General features: G+C 42.4%; 1 protein-coding gene across 1 annotated transcript in view; it reads left to right on the top strand.

The window, feature by feature from the left end:
* The window catches only part of WDFY4 (WDFY family member 4), a 442,717-nt gene that overhangs the window by 216,800 nt on the left and 208,359 nt on the right, over positions 1 to 17,558 (top strand). The window contains exons 41-42 of the mRNA XM_038744298.1: positions 2,211 to 2,256; positions 4,736 to 4,902. Of these exons, the coding sequence (XP_038600226.1) occupies positions 2,211 to 2,256; positions 4,736 to 4,902 (213 nt within the window). The remainder of the gene's footprint in view (positions 1 to 2,210; positions 2,257 to 4,735; positions 4,903 to 17,558) is intronic.

Below are 17,558 nucleotides of genomic sequence, written 5' to 3'. Positions count from 1 at the left end.
GCACTCTCCTTCCTCTCCCCCTCCTTCCCTCCTTCCCCTCCCCACAGCACCTGTATATATGTATATATGTTTGTGCGTATTTATTACGCTATTTATTTATTTTATTTGTACATATTTATTCTATTTATTTTATTTTGTTAATATGTTTTGTTCTCTGTCTCCCCCTTCTAGACTGTGAGCCCACTGTTGGGTAGGGACCATCTCTATATGTTGCCAACTTGTACTTCCCAAGCACTTAGTACAGTGCTCTGCACACAGTTAGCATTCAATCAATATGATTGAATGAATTGAATGAATCCTTCTAATCTCATGTTAAACCCTCATATTAAGGAAAACACACTATGCAGTACTCACCTTTCCAGAACTGTACCCATGGGCATACAAGGGCAGTTTGTTTTAATAATATGGCACCCTGAGTCTACATCCATTTCTTTCTTTTTTTTTAATGGTGTTTATCGAGCATTTATTGTGTGCAGAGCACTGTATTAAGTGTTTGGCAGAGTATAATACAATAGAGTTGGTAGATAGGATATGTGCCCTTAAGGATTGCAAGACCCAAGATAAATTGTAAACTATAGCGGGAGACAAATTGTCGGGGGAATATTCCCTAATTTCCTTACAGTGTATTAGCCAAAACTAGTATTGAAAACATGTGTTACATGTTCCTGCGGAAATGAGTGTCTCAGTTCAGGACTTAAACTGAGAGGGCTTGGGAAGCAGAGTATCCCAAGTGGATAAAGCATGGGCCTAGGATTCAGAGGACTTGGGTTCTAATTCCAGCTCCACTGCTTGACTGTTGTGTGGCCTTGGACAAGTCACTGCTCTGTGCCTCAGTTTCTTCAGTTCCAGAATGGGGATTCAGTACCTTATTTCCCTCCTACTTAGATTGTGATCCCCATATCAGACAGGGACTGTGTCCAACCTGTTTACCTTGTATCTACCCCAGCACTTAGAAGAGTGCATGACACCTAGTAAGCACTTAACACATACCGTAATAGAAAAAAATACATAAATTAACAAGGTCTGAGATCAAGCAGCTGGGACTCTGAAAACTTGCATTTGTACCACAAATTACTTAAACCCCCACAAAGCCCTACTGAATTGTCATGAATTCACAGCATCTTGTAGACATTTGTTAAGGTTGCAAGGTAGGAAGGACTTGTTTCATTTCAACACAGTATAATGCCCTTCTCATTTGCTCGGCCTTCTAATAATATTAGCGATGATAATAATAATTATAGTAGTAATAATAATAATGTTGGTATTTGTTAAGCGCTTACTAAGTGCCAAGCACTGTTCTAAGAACTGGGGTAGATGCAAGGTAATCGGGTTGTTCCACATGGGGCTCACAATCTTAATCCCCATTTTCCAGATGAGGTAACTGAGGCACAGAGAAGTGAAGTGACTTGCCCAAAGTCACACAGCTGATAAGTGGCAGAGCCGGGATTAGACTCCCAGGCCTGTGCTCTTTCCACTAAGCCACACTGCTTCTCGCTGCTTCTACTTTGTAATGAGGCATCCCACCCATGAAACACATAGACATCAATTCCGGGGCCAAGACCTCGATTCCAGGAAATGAGAAAGAATCATTTTGCCATCTTGTATTTAGCTCCTTTTAAAACCTTGTTCAATTTCAAGTTAGAGTAATGGAGGCAGAGAAAAGTTAGCTAACTTGTCCATAATGGACTAAATGCAGCATTTGAATTCAGCAGTTTTAGGGTGTTAGGTATGAAGCCCCAGGATCCATCCTCTAAATCCATCTCTCCGAACACCCAATTGCCTCTACTGGTCTCTTCTCCCTAGTGGCACAAATGGACTTGAAATTCAGAAGACAGTCTAAACACTAGTGTATTATCGAATCTGATCATTGGCATCATTATGAGTAGTTACTGTAAATTCTATTTAATGGAAGATTGTGGGTTTTTCCCCTTTGACTCAAGTGCATTAATATTTCTATTCTAATGCGGTCCTGTAGTTCTACCTTTCTCTCCTCATTCAGTTGAGCCTTGAGTGTGTCACCAAACAATTTCAAGTCTGTGTGTGCATGCATGCGTGCATGCACGTGCACCTAGGCATTTCATCCTCTTTGATCATTATTATCATTATTATTGTTATTAATCACATTCATTGAACACTCACTGTGTGAAAACCATTGCCCTAAGCGCTTGGGAGAGTACAATATAACATAATATGATCTGATCTCATTTCAGGACAACCAAACCAGAAATTCATCTCAAGCTACTGCTGAAAATCAAGGTATTTATGTTCTCATTAAATCAAGTTTGGTCCAATACAAAATGCTTCATTTTATCTCAGAAAAGGAAAATCATCTGCCTAGAGGTTGTGTAGTAGCTGGATTTTGCTGTATCATTTCCTCATGGCTCCTTTCCACCCCTTACCTAGAGAAGCTATAATGAAGTCAGTGCCTTGGAACTTGATAAAACACTAAGAGTTTTATCACAGACTGTGAGCCCACTGTGGGGTAGGGACCGTCTCTATATGTTGCCAACTTGTACTTTCCAAGTGCTCAGTACAGTGCTCTACACACAGTAAGCGCTCAATAAATACAATTAAATGAATTTGGTGCTCTAACACAATCAGTCAGTCAATCGAATTTACTAAGTTCTTCCTATGTGCAGAGCATTATACTAAGCTCTCGGGAGAGTATCAATAGAAACTATACATAACATATTTATTACTCTGCTCTATTAATGATGTGTATATAGCTATAATTCTATATATTCTGATGGTATTGACACCTGTCTACTTGTTTTGTTTTGCTGTCTTTCTCCCCCTTCTAGACTGTGAGCCCACTGTTAGGCAGGGACCGTCTCTATATGTTGCCGATTTGTACCCCCGCAAGTGCTTAGTATTCATTCATTCATTCAATTGTATTTATTGAGCGCTTACTGTGTGCAGAGCACGGTACTAAGCGCTTGGGAAGTACAAGTTGGCAACATATAGAGATGGTTCCTACCCAACAGTGGGCTTACAGTCTAGAAGGGGGAATAATAATAATGATGGCATTTGTTAAGTGCTTACTACGTGGAAAGCACTGTTCTAAGCACTGGGGAGGTTACAAGGTGATCAGGCTGTCCCACGGGGGGCTCACAGTCTTAATCCCCATTTTACAGATGAGGTAACTGAGGCACAGAGAAGTGAAGTGACTTGCCCAAAGTCACACAGCTGACAATTGGTGAAGCAGGGATTTGAACCCATGACCTCTGACTTCAAAGCCTGGGTTCTTTCCACTGAGGTGCTCTGCACATAGTAAGCGCTCAATAAATACATTTGAATGAATAATAATAATAATAATAATAATGATAATGATGATGGTACTTGTTAAGCACTTGCTTTGTGCCAAGAACCATTGTAGGCATTAGAATAGACACAAAGTTAATCAGATTGGACCCAGTGCCTGCCCCACGTATGGCTCACACTCTTAATCCCCATTTTTCAGATAAGGAAACTGAGCCAGAGAAGTTAAATGACTTGCCCAGGGTCACACAGCAGACATGTGGCAGAGCCGGAATTAGAACCCATGTCCTTCTAACTTCCAGACCCAAGCTCTATCCACTAAGCCACACTGTTTCTTATAGCTGTGCTGCTTCATAATAAAAAATGGGAGAGTATCAATAACTAATAATAAATAAAAATAAGTAAAAATAATAAAAAATAAAAATAATAATAAAAAATAAAAATAAGTAAAAAAAAAATCATGAAATATCTCAGCCCCATTCTTTGAGCAGGCAAGGACAGAGTGTTGCAAGAAACCCCAGTAAAGTGATTTCTGCTTTTAAGTTGGAAGGGGACAGAAGAAACATTTTCTTTTCTCCATGAACAGGAGAGCATTCTATTTGTACCTTCCTGAACCTGAAGGGAAGAATTGAGCTGTTATCCCTGTGCAAATTGGTGTAAGACTACCTTCGATGGATGCAAAGTTTGATGTTGGTGAATTCCTTCACCTCATAGCTGCATCCACAATAAGGGTAGTTATTCAGTTGCACCAAAGCTAGGAGGTGACGGTTACCAAGAGCTCAAAAATAAGTCCTTGTGTAACTACACAGCTCCAAATTCAGAAATAAGAACCACAGCTCTCTTTTATTTCTGTTTCACTGATTGCTTGTGACCTTGGGCAAGTCACTTAACTCCTGCTCAGACTGTGAGCCCCATGTGGGACAGGGACTGTCTCTGACCTAATTACAGTGTACCTGCCTCAGTGCTTGGGACAGTGTGTAACACATAGTAAGCATTTAACAAATACCATTAAAAAAGGCACAAACAGACCATTTGACAAAATCAAAATCCTTTGCCTCCTCCATTAAAGTGATGGAACCCAGTAAATGCTCAATAAATACCAATACTACTCTCACTTCTCAGGGTGTTTCACTGCAGCCAGCAGTGATACAAGAGAAGGTACGGGCAGCATTTGAAAACATCTAAAAAAAATCAAGTGAAAATAAAACAAGTTCCTCCCATATTCTGATTCCAAGCATGATGGAAATCAATTGGGTTCAGTCTGAATATTAAATGAAAATGCACATTGGCTCTGGAGTCAGCCAATGTGGTTTCGCTTGACTCGATGTCAGTCCTCTCTCGACTACTTTGAACTACTTTTGGCAACAGAGGATTCCATTTCCCAAGGTAGAACATATTGAGTGAACGTCTAAATTGCTATTGCTCTTGATGCCATCCAACTAACATTGCAACTGTGTTTTTCCTTATTTGGTTATAGATAAGCAGATGCTAAATGGAGCAGAGAAAGAAAAAGATGAGATGGAGGCGGACTGTAACCAGCTGACTTTCTTCCCTGCCTTGCATGAAAGTCTTCACTCAGAAGACTTCTTGGAGCTGTGTAGGGAGAGACAATCTATTTTGCAGGAATTTGTTGCCCAAGAAAAGGTAATAGCCTCCATTTACTAGATGAGTAACATTCTCTTTTGAGGCTGTCTGGCTCTGGTGAAATGGGCCCTGGTGTGGAATATATGCTTTTCATAATATTAAGTACTTCTCATAATGTTTTTTTTTTTCCTTTTTCTGGGTCCTGACCTGAATGGGTGGTAGTAGAGGGTACAGAGAATATGTAACTGAACAAGGGTGAGGAGTCATTCAGCAGGAATGTTCAGTTGCAAACTTGTAGGTTTCCTTTAATCAGATAATCGTTCCACCCAATCAGTGGCATCAATCGAGTGCTTATGGGTATAGAATAATAATAATAATAATAATAATAATAATAATAATAATAATGGCATTTATTAAGTGCTTACTATGTGCAAAGCACTGTTCTAAGTGCTGGAAAGGTTACAAGGTGATCAGGTTGCCCCACGGGGGGCTCACAGTCTTAATCCCCATGTTACAAATGAGGTCACTGAGACACAGAGAAGTTAAGTGACTTGCACAAAGTCACACAGCTGACAGTTGACGTATCCGGGATTTGAACCCCTGACCTCTGACTCCAAAGCTCGTGCTCTTTCCACTGAGCCACGTGCACTAAAGTCCTTGGGAAAGTAGAAAATCTTAGTTTCCTGCCTAAACGATTCCTGCCATAAGGAACTTACAGGCTAGAGAGGGAAACAGACATTGAAATACATTTCAGATGACTGTATACATAAGTGCTCTGGGAATGGGATTGAGGTGAATTTTAAAGTGTGGAAAGATACGGATCCAAATGCATAAGCAATTTAGAAGGGCGGGCAAATGAGTTATTAAGGGTAAGATGTGCAGTAGGCTAGGAGATGGCGGTGAAGCGAGGGATGTGAGGAAGTCTGAAGCAGTTGGTTTGGGCAGTGGGCAGAGGATGAAGATGGAAAAATATTTTTGCTGGGATGGGGAGAAAGCAGAGTTATAACAGATGACAGCATTATAACAGGTTGACCTGGTGTCTGGATTGCCACCAGAAGCACTCTGCAGGTTAATCAATCAATCAGTGGTATATATTAAGTGCTTACTTAAGGAGAAGCAGCGTGGCTCAGTGGAAAGAGCCCGGGCTTTGGAGTCAGAGGTAACGGGTTCAAATCCCAGCTCTGCCAATTTTCAGCTGTGTGACTTTGGACAAGGCACTTAACTTCTCTGGGCCTCAGTTCCCTCATCTGTAAAATGGGGATTAAGATTGTAAGCCCCCTGTGGGACAACCTGATTACCTTGTAACCTCCCCAGTGCTTAGAACAGTGCTTTGCACATAGTAAGCACTTAATAAATGCCATTATTATTATTATTATTACTGAGTGCAGAGCACCATACTGTACAGCATAACAGAGTTAGTAGACACGTTCCCTGCCCACAGCGAACTTGAGCAAAAAATCAGAGGAAGTGTAGTGTTGGTGGTGATCCAGGGCTGCTGGTTGATGGTTCATGATCAGCGGAGGGACAGGAGAAAGTTGAGCTCGGTGGAGAGGGAGGAGTTGAGGGTGTTAATCATCTGCCTCACTGATGACCTCTGCCATTTCCTACCTCTGGATTGGAATGTCCTCCCCCTTCATATCCGGCAGACCATTACATTCCCCTCCTTCAAGAGGCCTTCCCTGATTAAGCCTTCATTTCTTCTTCTCCCACTCCCTTCTGCATCGCTTTCATTTGCTCCCTTTATTCACCACTCCACAGCACTCGCGTACATATCCATCATTTATTTATATTAATGCCTATCTCCCCTTCTAGACTGTAAGCTCATTGTGGGCAGGGAATGTGTCTCCCAACTCTATTTTATTGTTACATTTTACTCCTCCAAGCACTTAGTACAGTATTGATGATGAGGATTATGGTATTAGTTAAGCGCTATGTGCCACTTGCTCCATTTATTTTATTTTTACATATTTACTACTCTATTTTATTAATAATGATAATGATGGCATTTGTTAAGGGCTTACTATGTGCAAAGCACATTAGGTGCTGGGGAGGATACAAGGTGATCAGGTTGTCCCACGTGTGGCTCACAGTCTTCATCCCCATTTTACAGATGAGGTAACTGAGGCACAGAGAAGTGAAGTGACTTGCCCAAGGTCACACAGCTGACAATTGGAGGAGACAGGATTTGAACCCATGACTTCTGACTCCCAAGCCCGGGCTCTTTCCATTGAGCCATGCTGCTTCTTATTCTGACGGTTTTGACACCTGTCTACATGTTTTGTTTTGTTGTCTGTCTCCCCCTTCTAGACTGTGAGCCTGTTGTTGGGTAGGGACCATCTCTAGATGTTGCCAATTTGCACTTCCCAAGTGCTTAGTACAGTGCTCTGCACACAGTAAGCGCTCAATAAATACGATTGAATGAATGAATGAATGAATGTTCTAAACACTGGGGTAGATACAAGGGAATCAGGTTGTCCCGCGTAGGGCTCACAGTCTTAATCCCCCTTTTACAGATGAGGTAACTGAGGCCCAGAGAAGTGAAGTGACTTGCCCAAAGTCACACAGCACATAAGTGGCAGAGCTGGAATTAAAACCCACAACCTCTGACTCCCAAAGCCTGTGCTCTTTCCACTAAGCCACACTGATTTTCTGCATTCTGCACATATTGAATGCTCAATAAATATGATTGACTGATTGATTGATGTTTAGATACCAAATGGTGCATGATGACTTTGGAAAATTGGAAAAGATTGAGAGTCAGGAGATTTCTGTGGGAAAATGGGATCGGGACAGGGCGTGCGGGAGAGAAGGCATGTGAGGAGCTTGTGGTCAGAGGGTGGAATTTCTGAGTTGGTGATGAGTTTGATACCGTGTCCAAGTTGGTGAGTAGGTAAGGTGGGGGAGAGCAAAACATCGATGGAGTTGAGGAGTGAGAGAAAGCGGAAAGGGGGAAGGTCTTTGGGAACATCCGTATGAATGTTGTAGAGTATACTCTGTATTGTTTGGTCCCCGAGGATCAGTATAAGTATAGAAAAAAGAGAGAGAATTTGAAAGAGTTGTTAAAATTGTTTAGTTAGTTGGAGGTGGGCCTGGGGGGGTTGGTACATGACAGCGACCCGTAATTGGAGTGAGTAGTAGAGGACGGAAGATATAGACTTTGGAAGGGAAGAAGAATGGGATTCTGTGAAAGTGGCCCTGGGGAACAATCATCAATCAGTGGTATTTACTGAACACTTGCTACACGCAGAGCACTATACTAAGTGCTTGGGAGAGTACAGTACAACAGTGTTTAAGTTTATATCTTTGTATATTACGTTAGCTTTTTTTTTTCCAATTCATTTTCATGCCTGTCTCCCCTTCTAGACCATAAGCTGTTATGGGCAGGGAACATGTCTGTTAATTCCGTTGTATTGTACCTTCCCGGGCACTCAGTACAGTGCCCTGCACATAGTAAGTGCTCAGTAAATACCCTTAATTGACTGACTGACACTGAGCGGTTCTGGACTCTAAACCAATAAATGACAAATTCTCCTTCCACAAGCAGTCTACACTCCAAAAGGGGATGTCTTAAAGATGGAGGAAGAGGTTGTCAGCTCTCTATGTTCAGCTCTCCTCTTTGTCAGTTGTTGGGCAGAGGATTATGAGAGTTTCTGGCCTCACCTGTGCAATATTCTTTGGCATACGCTGCCTCTGTAATTAATGATGAAATAGTTCAGGAGGAGATCAAAGGCAAAGCATGTCTTATTTTTTATGATTAGGGAATGAGAAAGGACCATAAATTCCTGGAATCAGGGAGTGATTCTGATCAATTTAAGGTCACTGGGAATGTTTTAGAGCAGCCTATACTCCATTAAAGGGAGGAGGAGACAAGATGGGAGAACAAAGACAAGGGCTCCCAGCCATTCTTAGGAGGATCCTTGGAGAAATTTGGGGATCTCACACAGATAAGTTATAGCAATGATAACAATAATAATAGTAATTGGGGTATTTGTTAAGCACTGGCCATAAACCATGCACTGTGCTAACTGCTGGGATAGATACAAAATAATCAAGTCCCAAATGGCACTCACAGTCTAAGTAGGAAGAACAGATATTGAATCCCTAATTTGCAAATGTGGAAACTGAGACAAAAAGAAGTTGGGTTGCCCAAGGTCACACAACAGGTGTGTGGCAGAGCTGGGATTAGAATCCAGGTTTCCACCAGCCCATGCTGGGAACAGAGGATGAACCGAAAGAGCTTTGACAGATCAACCCCATGATAATAATAATAATACTATAGTTTCTAAGCATTTACTATGTGCAAAGCACAGTGTTGGTATATGGATAATATATGATATCATCAAAGCAAACACAATCCCTGTCCCACAGGGATCCCACAGTCTAAGGAATGTTGCTTAACCATCAGAGTACCAATTCAGTGGTGGCTCTTTTTTATGGTATTAGAGAAGCAGTATGGCTTATTGGCAAGAGCCTGGGCTTGGGAGTAAGAGCATGTGGGTTCTAATCCTGGCTTTGCCACTTGTCTGCTGTGTGATCTTGGGAAAGCCACTTAACTTCTCTGTGCCTCAGTTACCTCATCTGTAAAATAGGGATTAAGACTGTGAGCCCCATGAGGGACAACCTGATTAACTTGTAACTACCCCAGTGCTTAGAATAGTGGTTGACACATAGTAAGCACTTAATAAATATCATGATTATTGTTATTATCATTATTATTATATGCTTACTATGTATTAAAGACTGCTCTAAACATTGGGGTAGATACAAGTTAATCAGACCAGATATAGTCCCTGTCCCACAAGGAGCAGGAGGAAGAACAGGTATCGATTCCCCATTTTTCGGTTGAGAAAACTGAGGCAAAGAGAAGTAAAGTGATTTGCCTTAAGTTCCACAGCAGGATTAGAACCCAAGTCCTCTGGCTTCCAGGCCTGTGCTTTATTTGCGAGCCCACTCTGCCTCCCAGTGAGGACTCAGTGGTCTGTGCTGCTATTGAAGTCTCAAAGGTATTCTGTTCTGAGCCTGCTTCCCCTGCCAGTCATCTCACAATTCGTGTCACTAGGCATATAATGGGATTGAATTAGCGACTGCGGATGCTTCAGTGAAAACCATCACCGCTATAGGAAAATTGACTTAAGTACTTGTCTTCCTGGCAGTTGGACGTACCTTTCCTTTTTAATAATAATAATAATAACAATAATAATAATGGAAGCAGCGTGGCTCAGTGGAAAGAGCCCGGGCTTTGGAGTCAGAGGTCATGGGCTCAAATCCCAACTCTGCCACTTGTAAGCTGTGTGACTTTGGGCAAGTCACTTCACTTCTCTGGGCCTCAGTTCCCCCATCTGTAAAATGGGGATTGAGACTGTGAGCCCCACGTGGGACAACCTGATCACCTTGTAACCTCCTCAGCGTTTAGAAAGCGCTTAATAAATGCCATCATTATAATAATGATGATATAACTGTAGATCAAAGCTAATCAGGTTGGACACAGTCCATGACCCATATGGGGCTCGCAGTCTTAATCCTCACTAAGACCACCATCTTTGTTGTATCGTGCTATTTCAAATGCTCTACACACTGTGAGAACTAATTCTATTTGTTCCGATGACTTTGACACCTGTCTATATGTTTTCTTTTGTTGTCTGTCTCCCCTTCTAGACTGTGAGCCTGTTGTTGGGTAGGGACCATCTCTATATGTTGCCAACTTGTACTTCCCAAGCGCTTAGTACAGTGCTCTGCACACAGTAAGCGCTCAATAAATATGATTGAATGAATGAATGAAATGAATGAATTGTCTAGACTGTGAGCCTGTTGTGGGAAGGAATGTGCCTGTTATACTCTCCCAAGTGCTTACTATTTTGCACACAGTAAGCGTTCAATAAATACGATTGAATGAATGAAGGAATATTAAGTGCTTACTATGTGCCAGACACTGTACTAAGCGGTGGGGTGGATACAAGCAAATCAAGTTGGACACAGTCCCTGTCCCATGTGGGAGTCACAGTTTCAATTCCCATTTTATGGATGAGGTAACTGAAACACAGGGAAGTGAAGTGACTTGCTCAAAGTCACACCGTAGACAGGTGGTGGAGCCGGGATTAGAACCCATGACCTTCAGAATCCCAGGCCCTTGCTCTATCCACTCCACCACGCTACTTCTCCAGTGGGGTTTTAACTATTGAGTGTCTGAGCAAGGGGCCAGGAAAGGTGTGCTATGAATTTTCATAGGCAAAGTGTGCTAGTGATACACTCTGTGACACTGTAAACAATGTTAATTTATATTGACAATACAGTATTGTCAACATTATAATGATAATACAGTGCCTGGAATATAGTAGCACTTAACAAATGCCATCGTTTTTATTATGATCATAAAATTAACAATAATAAAAATCAGGATGTTTGTTCATTCATTCATTCATTCATTCATTCAATCATATTTATTGAGTGCTTACTGTGTGGAGAGCACTGTACTAAGCACTTGGGAAGTACAAGTTGGCAACATATAGAGACGGTCCCTACCCAACAGTGGGATCACAGTCTAGAAGGGGGAGACAGACAACAAAACAAAACATATTAACAAAACAAAATAAATGGAATAAATATGTACAAAATAAATAAATAAGAATGAGAAGCAGCGTTGCTCAGTGGAAAGAGCACGGGCTTGGGAGTCAGAGGTCATGGGTTCAAATCCCACTCTGCCACATGTCTGCTGTGTGACCTTAGGCAAGTCACTTAACTTCTCTGAGCCTCAGTTACCTCATCTGTAAAATGGGGATTAAGACTGTGAGCCCCACATGGGACAACTTGATCACTTTTTTTAGACTGTGAGCCCACTGTTGGGTAGGGACTGTCTCTCTATGTTGCCAATTTGTACTTCCCAAGCGCTTAGTACAGTGCTCTGCACATAGTAAGCGCTCAATAAATACGATTGATGATGATAAAGTAATAAATACGTACAAACATATATACATATATTCAGGTGCTGTGGGGAGGGGAAGGAAGTAAGGCATGGGGGATGGGGAGGGGGAGGAGGGGGGACAGGAAGGAGGGGGCTCAATCTGGGAAGGCCTCCTGGAGGAGGTGAGCTCTCAGTAGGACTTTGAAGGGAGGAAGAGAGCGAGCTTGGCGGATGAGCAGAGGGAGGGCATTCCAGGCCAGGGGGAGGACGTGGTCCCGGGGTCAACGGCGGGACAGGCAAGAATGAGGCCCGGTGAGGAGCTTAGTGGCAGAGGAGCGGAGGGTGTGTGCTGGGCTGGAGAAGGAGAGAAGGGAGGTGAGGTAGGTGGGGGCGAGGTGATGGACAGCCTTGAAGCCCAGGGTGAGGAGTTTTTGCCTGATGTGTAGGTTGATTGGTAGCCACTGGAGATTTTTGAGGAGGGGAGTAACATGCCCAGAGCATTTCTGCACAAAGACGATCTGGGCAGTGGTGTGAAGTATGGATTGAGGTGGGGAGAGACAGGAGGATGGGAGATCGGAAAGGAGGCTGATACAGTAATCCAGATGGGATAGGATGAGAGATTGAATGAGCAGGGTAGCGGTTTGGATGGAGAGGAAAGGGCAAATCTTGGCAATGTTGCGGAGGTGAGACCGGCAGGTTTTGGTGATGGATTGGATGTGAGGGGTGAACGAGAGAGCAGAGTCGAGGATGACACCAAGTTTGCGGGCTTGTGAGACTGGAAGGATGGCCGTGCCATCAAAAGTGATGGTAAAGTCAGGGAGAGGGCAGGGTTTGGGAGGGAAGATAAGGAGTTCAGTGCTTGTTAAGTGCTTACTATGAGCCAAACACAGTTCTAAGCACTGGGGTCGGTACAAAGTAATCAGTTCTGGCACAGTCCCTGCTGCACATGGGATTCAATCTAATGGAGAGCAAGAACATCTATCTTACCCCCATTTTGCAGATGAGGAAACTGAGGCACCAAGAATTTAAATGACTCACCAAAGGTCACACAGCACACAAGTGGCAGAGTCAGGATTGGAACCCCAGTCCCCTGACTTGCAGGCCTGAGCCTTTTCCCCGGAGTCAAGATGCTTCTAGAGATGAGCCCCAAATACTTTTTATGACTGAGGTTTGTCTGGGGCTGATTAGTAATAAGAATACAATGCGCATAGCTATGCGTAGCCACTGGATCCTGCTGTTTAATCAATCAATCAATCAATCAATCAAACTACAGAGTAGTTTGCTCAGTGCCCAGGAAGCACATTCCTCTCAGATTGGGAATTCTGCTCATTTCTTACCCTGGGATCATCGCCTGGTTTTCATCAGGGCAGCTGGAGTCCAATGTCTTATTTCCAAACTGTCTTCCAAACGGTATCTCCCAACACGGTGGAGGGGAAAGCATTTTGACCTGACTCAAATGCATTTTGTCCCTAAATGTATATCAGTTCCTGTGGACATTTCGAATCGGCAGAGAGCTCTGTCTTCTGCTTTTCTTTTCTTTTTGTCACTCTTGCTATACCCAGAACCACTAGAGAGCCAGAAAAAGAGAGGTAGTTACCATCATCAATCGTATTTATTGAGCGCTTACTGTGTGCAGAGCACTGTACTAAGCACTAGGTAGTTCTTCCCTTTCTGGGCTACTTTGCGGCTGTGCCGCTCCCCATCCCTCCCAATCCTAGTGGTTAAGGGAGTTGTTCTTCTCTCTTCTAACCTTGTTGAGAAAGTCATTGGTCAGAATTTTATTAAGGGCAAAAATTCTGAGTGAACCTTGTGCAAGTGGCCAAACCTTAACTCACAGAAACAATGATCTCTTTGAGGGAAGGGATAATATCTATCAACTCTATTGTTTTTTGTTCTTCCAAATGTGGAGTACAGTGCTCTGCATTCAGAAAGTGCTCAATAAATAGTCTTGATTGATTGATTTTGTACCTTTGCCAGATAAGTAAAAATTTAGGTCTCCAAATCTGATTTCTGGGCTGAAAACTCTACCACCACTTGAAGGCTTCTTATGGGGGTTTCAGAACTTTCTCCACAATACATTTTGATTTCCATGGGATGATGAACGTCGGTCTGGTTCTGAGTTATTTGATGAAATATAAATTTGAAAATCGAGGATGGAAAAATGCCCACCGCCATCTTGGATACTCCTTTTTTTTTCCAATAGCCTAAAGAGAAACAGCTACAGCTAAGAGTCTAATCAATATAGGTAATGGTAAAGCATATACTCCATCTGCTTTAAGGAATCTTATTCAATCTCACTCTGACTAATCCCTGATTTCTACACTCTATTTCCCTCCTTTGTGTCACCTATTCACTTGAGTCCAAAGGGGTGCAGTGTGGCCTGGGAGTCTGAAGGTCATGGGTTCTAATCCCGGCTCCGCCACTTGTCTGCTGTGGGACCTTGGACAAGTCACAACTTCTCTGTGCCTCAATTCCCTCATCTATAAAATGGGGATTAATAATATGGTATTAAGCGCTTACAATGTGCTAAGCACTGTTCTAAGCACTGGAGTAGGTACGAAGTTAACAGGTTGTCCCATGTGGGGCTCACAGTCTTAATCTGCATTAAGAGTGTGAGCCCTATATAGGGCACGGACTGTGTCTACTCCAGTGCTTAGAACAGTGCCTGGCACATAGTAAGCACTTAACAATTACCATTATTATTATTATTATTAACAAATATCATAATAATAATAATTATTCATTCATTCATTCAACCGTATTTATTGAGCACTTACTGTGTGCAGAACACTGTACTAAGCACTTGGGAAGTACAAGTTGGCAACATATAGAGATGGTCCCTACCCAACAATGGGCTCACAGTCTAGAGGACAGTCTAGAGTACTTATTATTCGTAAGTACTTACTCCACCCTCACAGGACTCAGGTCCATATTATTGCACTTTGCTATACTCCTGGTAATTTGTTTCAATGTCTTTCCACCTGCTATATTGTAACCTTGAGGTCCAGGGATCATGCCGAATTATTCTACTGAACTCTCCAGGATCTTACTAAAGTGACCATTACACTTTAAGTGATCAACAAATACTGTTTAGTGGTTGATATTCACTTAGGGATAGCCATGTCAGGATTATTCTCGCTTTACTTTTCCTAAATGGTTTGACCTTGGTGTGGAGTTCAGATAGAAAATTGCTTTATCTTTTTCTCAGTTATAAATGCCAAGGTATTTTCCCGCTAGACTGTAAGCTCCTCCTCTAGAACATAAACTCTTTGTCCTCTGGACTCTAAGCTCCTTGTGGGCTGGGAACATATCTAACAACTCTACCGTAGTCTCCCAAATGCTTAGTATAGTGCTCTGCACACAGCAAGCACTCATTAACCACCACTGATTGATCAGTTGCCGTGCTTTTACTCAAGTTTTATTGGGACTGTTTTACAAAAATCAAATTGTGCATTCCAGGTTGTGTAGTAATATACAGATTTAGTTTCAACCAACTTTAAAAAATGAGACTATTTGGTTCACTGCTTTGGTCTTTCTTTAAAGAAGACATCACTAGGTCTTCAGCTACTACTTCAGTGAAAAGACTTCATTCAGCAACTGCTACTACTCCTTCTCCTCATCAATCAATCGATCAATCAATCAATCGTATTTATTGAGCACTTACTGTGTGCAGAGCACTGTACTAAGTACTTGGGAAGTACAAGTTGGCAACATATGGAGACAGTCCCTACCCAACAGTGGGCTCACAGTCTAAAAGACTCATATGTCTTGCAGCACAAAACAGACCTACAGATGTGAAGGGGGAGGAAGTTCCATGTAGGGGCTAGGATATGAAGAAGAGGAAAACAGTGGGGAGGGATGACAGTGATCCACAGCATCATCCAGTGACCGATAAAGATCAATCAATCAATCAATAGTATTTATTGAGCACTTACCTTGAGCAGACCACTCTATCAAAGTGCCTGGGAGAGTACAGTACAATAGAATTGAGAAGCCGTGTGGCTTGGTGGAAAGAGCAGGGGCTTTGGGGTCCGATGTTATAGGTTCTAATTCCAGCTTCACCATGTCATCTGTGTGACTTTGGGCAAGTCACTTGACTTCTCTGTGCCTCAGTTACCTCATTTGTAAAATGGGGATGAAGACTGTGAGCCCCACGTGGGACAACCTGATTACCCTGTATCTACCCCAGTGCTTAGAACAGTGCTCGGCACATAGCGCTTAACAAATACCATTATTATTATTGTTGTTAGTATTATAGACACATTTCCTGACCACAGCGAGTTTACAGTCTAGAGATGTGATTTTTCCACCTGAGTTGGCTGCCTGATTGTTAGGTTTCTAGCAGCCCAGCCAGATTTTCTCAAGCTTGTTTTATAATTCCCTTTCGATTTCTCCACCACAATATAAAATTCCCTTAGGGTCTTTTTTTCTATCAGGTAACAGAAAAGATAGTATCGTATAAGTAAACTTTATTCCCTTCTGGGCAGACAGGGTGCACATCCATATTGTGATCTTCTTTCATACCTACGCCCCTGGATTTTCTTCTTTCTGTGAAATACTGCAGGAAGTCATCAAAGATGCCAGACCTTTTACTTGGGCAGCAGTGATCATGTTTCCCAGTTGACAGAAGTATTAAAAAAAGTAGTAGGGGGTAACGTTAGCTGTCCTGTATTCACTTAGTGCCTGGTGTTCCTGCATTGTAAATAGCCGCTTCTTGCGTGGCTTGTACTGTTACTACCAGCCCAGAACTGGTTTAGCTACTCTACTGGAACTGAAGCCCAGTCACTTTGGTGACATTTTGGTACCTAATGAAATCATGCATGGTAGCTTGAGTTGGAAATTTTCATTTCCCTGGGGCTTGCTCACTTTATCCTAGTAATAATATTTATTCTGTTCTCACAGTGCACAGAGCATTGTGTTAAGCACTGCATTTTTGTTCCCTGGCAGAGGATATAGCAATAAGTGATCCCAATCACTTCAACATTCACATTCACTTTTCTGAGGTCTTTGAAATGGCAGTGTTATCGAAAAGCAGGGTGCAAAATGGGTTAACCGGTGTAAATCGGCCACAGGGTTCGAGAACCCAAGGTGGTGATCCAGATAGGAAAAAACAATTTGGAGACATGAGTTCAGATAGACCAGGAAAGGAGGAAGGTTGACTACTCAGCGCTTAGAACAGTGCTTTGCACATAGTAAGCACTTAATAAATGCCATTATTATTATTATTACTTACCGTTCACCTCCCAAGAGAGGTACTAGTGACAAGCAGCCCCAAGTTCCATTCCCACTGTCCTTTTATTGAGTTACAGCAATGTGAGAGTGAGCGATGGGGAACTTCAGGGAACCAATGAGGACCGACAGGATGGTTGTGAATTCTCACTGGTCTCTGTTATTACAGCCTTGTACAGAAAAGAGTTACTTGTTATAGGCCTTACAACCTTGCTGTACAGATGGGAGTTACTTGTTATCGACCCTACGACCTTGCATAGATAGGTGTTACTTGTCATTGGGTTTGAAGACATTCTGTTGTTGAGCCTCGCATAAAATACAAAAAGGAGTTATTCTCAGCCTGCACAAAATGGAGGGTTACTGTTGGTATGCCCAAAATAGAGTCAGTCATAATAATAATAATAATGACGATGGCATTTGTTAAGTGCTTTCTATGTGCAGAGCACTATTCTAAGTGCTGGGGGGTTACAAGGTGATCAAGTTGTCCCACGGGGGGGCTCACAGTCTTAATCCCCATTTTACAAATGAGGTAACTGAGGCTCAGAGAAGTTAAGTGACTTGCCCAAGGTCACACAGCAGACATGTGGTG

Source organism: Tachyglossus aculeatus, chromosome 3 (assembly GCF_015852505.1).
Source record: "Tachyglossus aculeatus isolate mTacAcu1 chromosome 3, mTacAcu1.pri, whole genome shotgun sequence".
NCBI lineage: Eukaryota > Metazoa > Chordata > Mammalia > Monotremata > Tachyglossidae > Tachyglossus > Tachyglossus aculeatus.
Note: the sequence above shows the minus strand (reverse complement) of the source record. Positions and strands in the feature narration are given on the sequence as shown.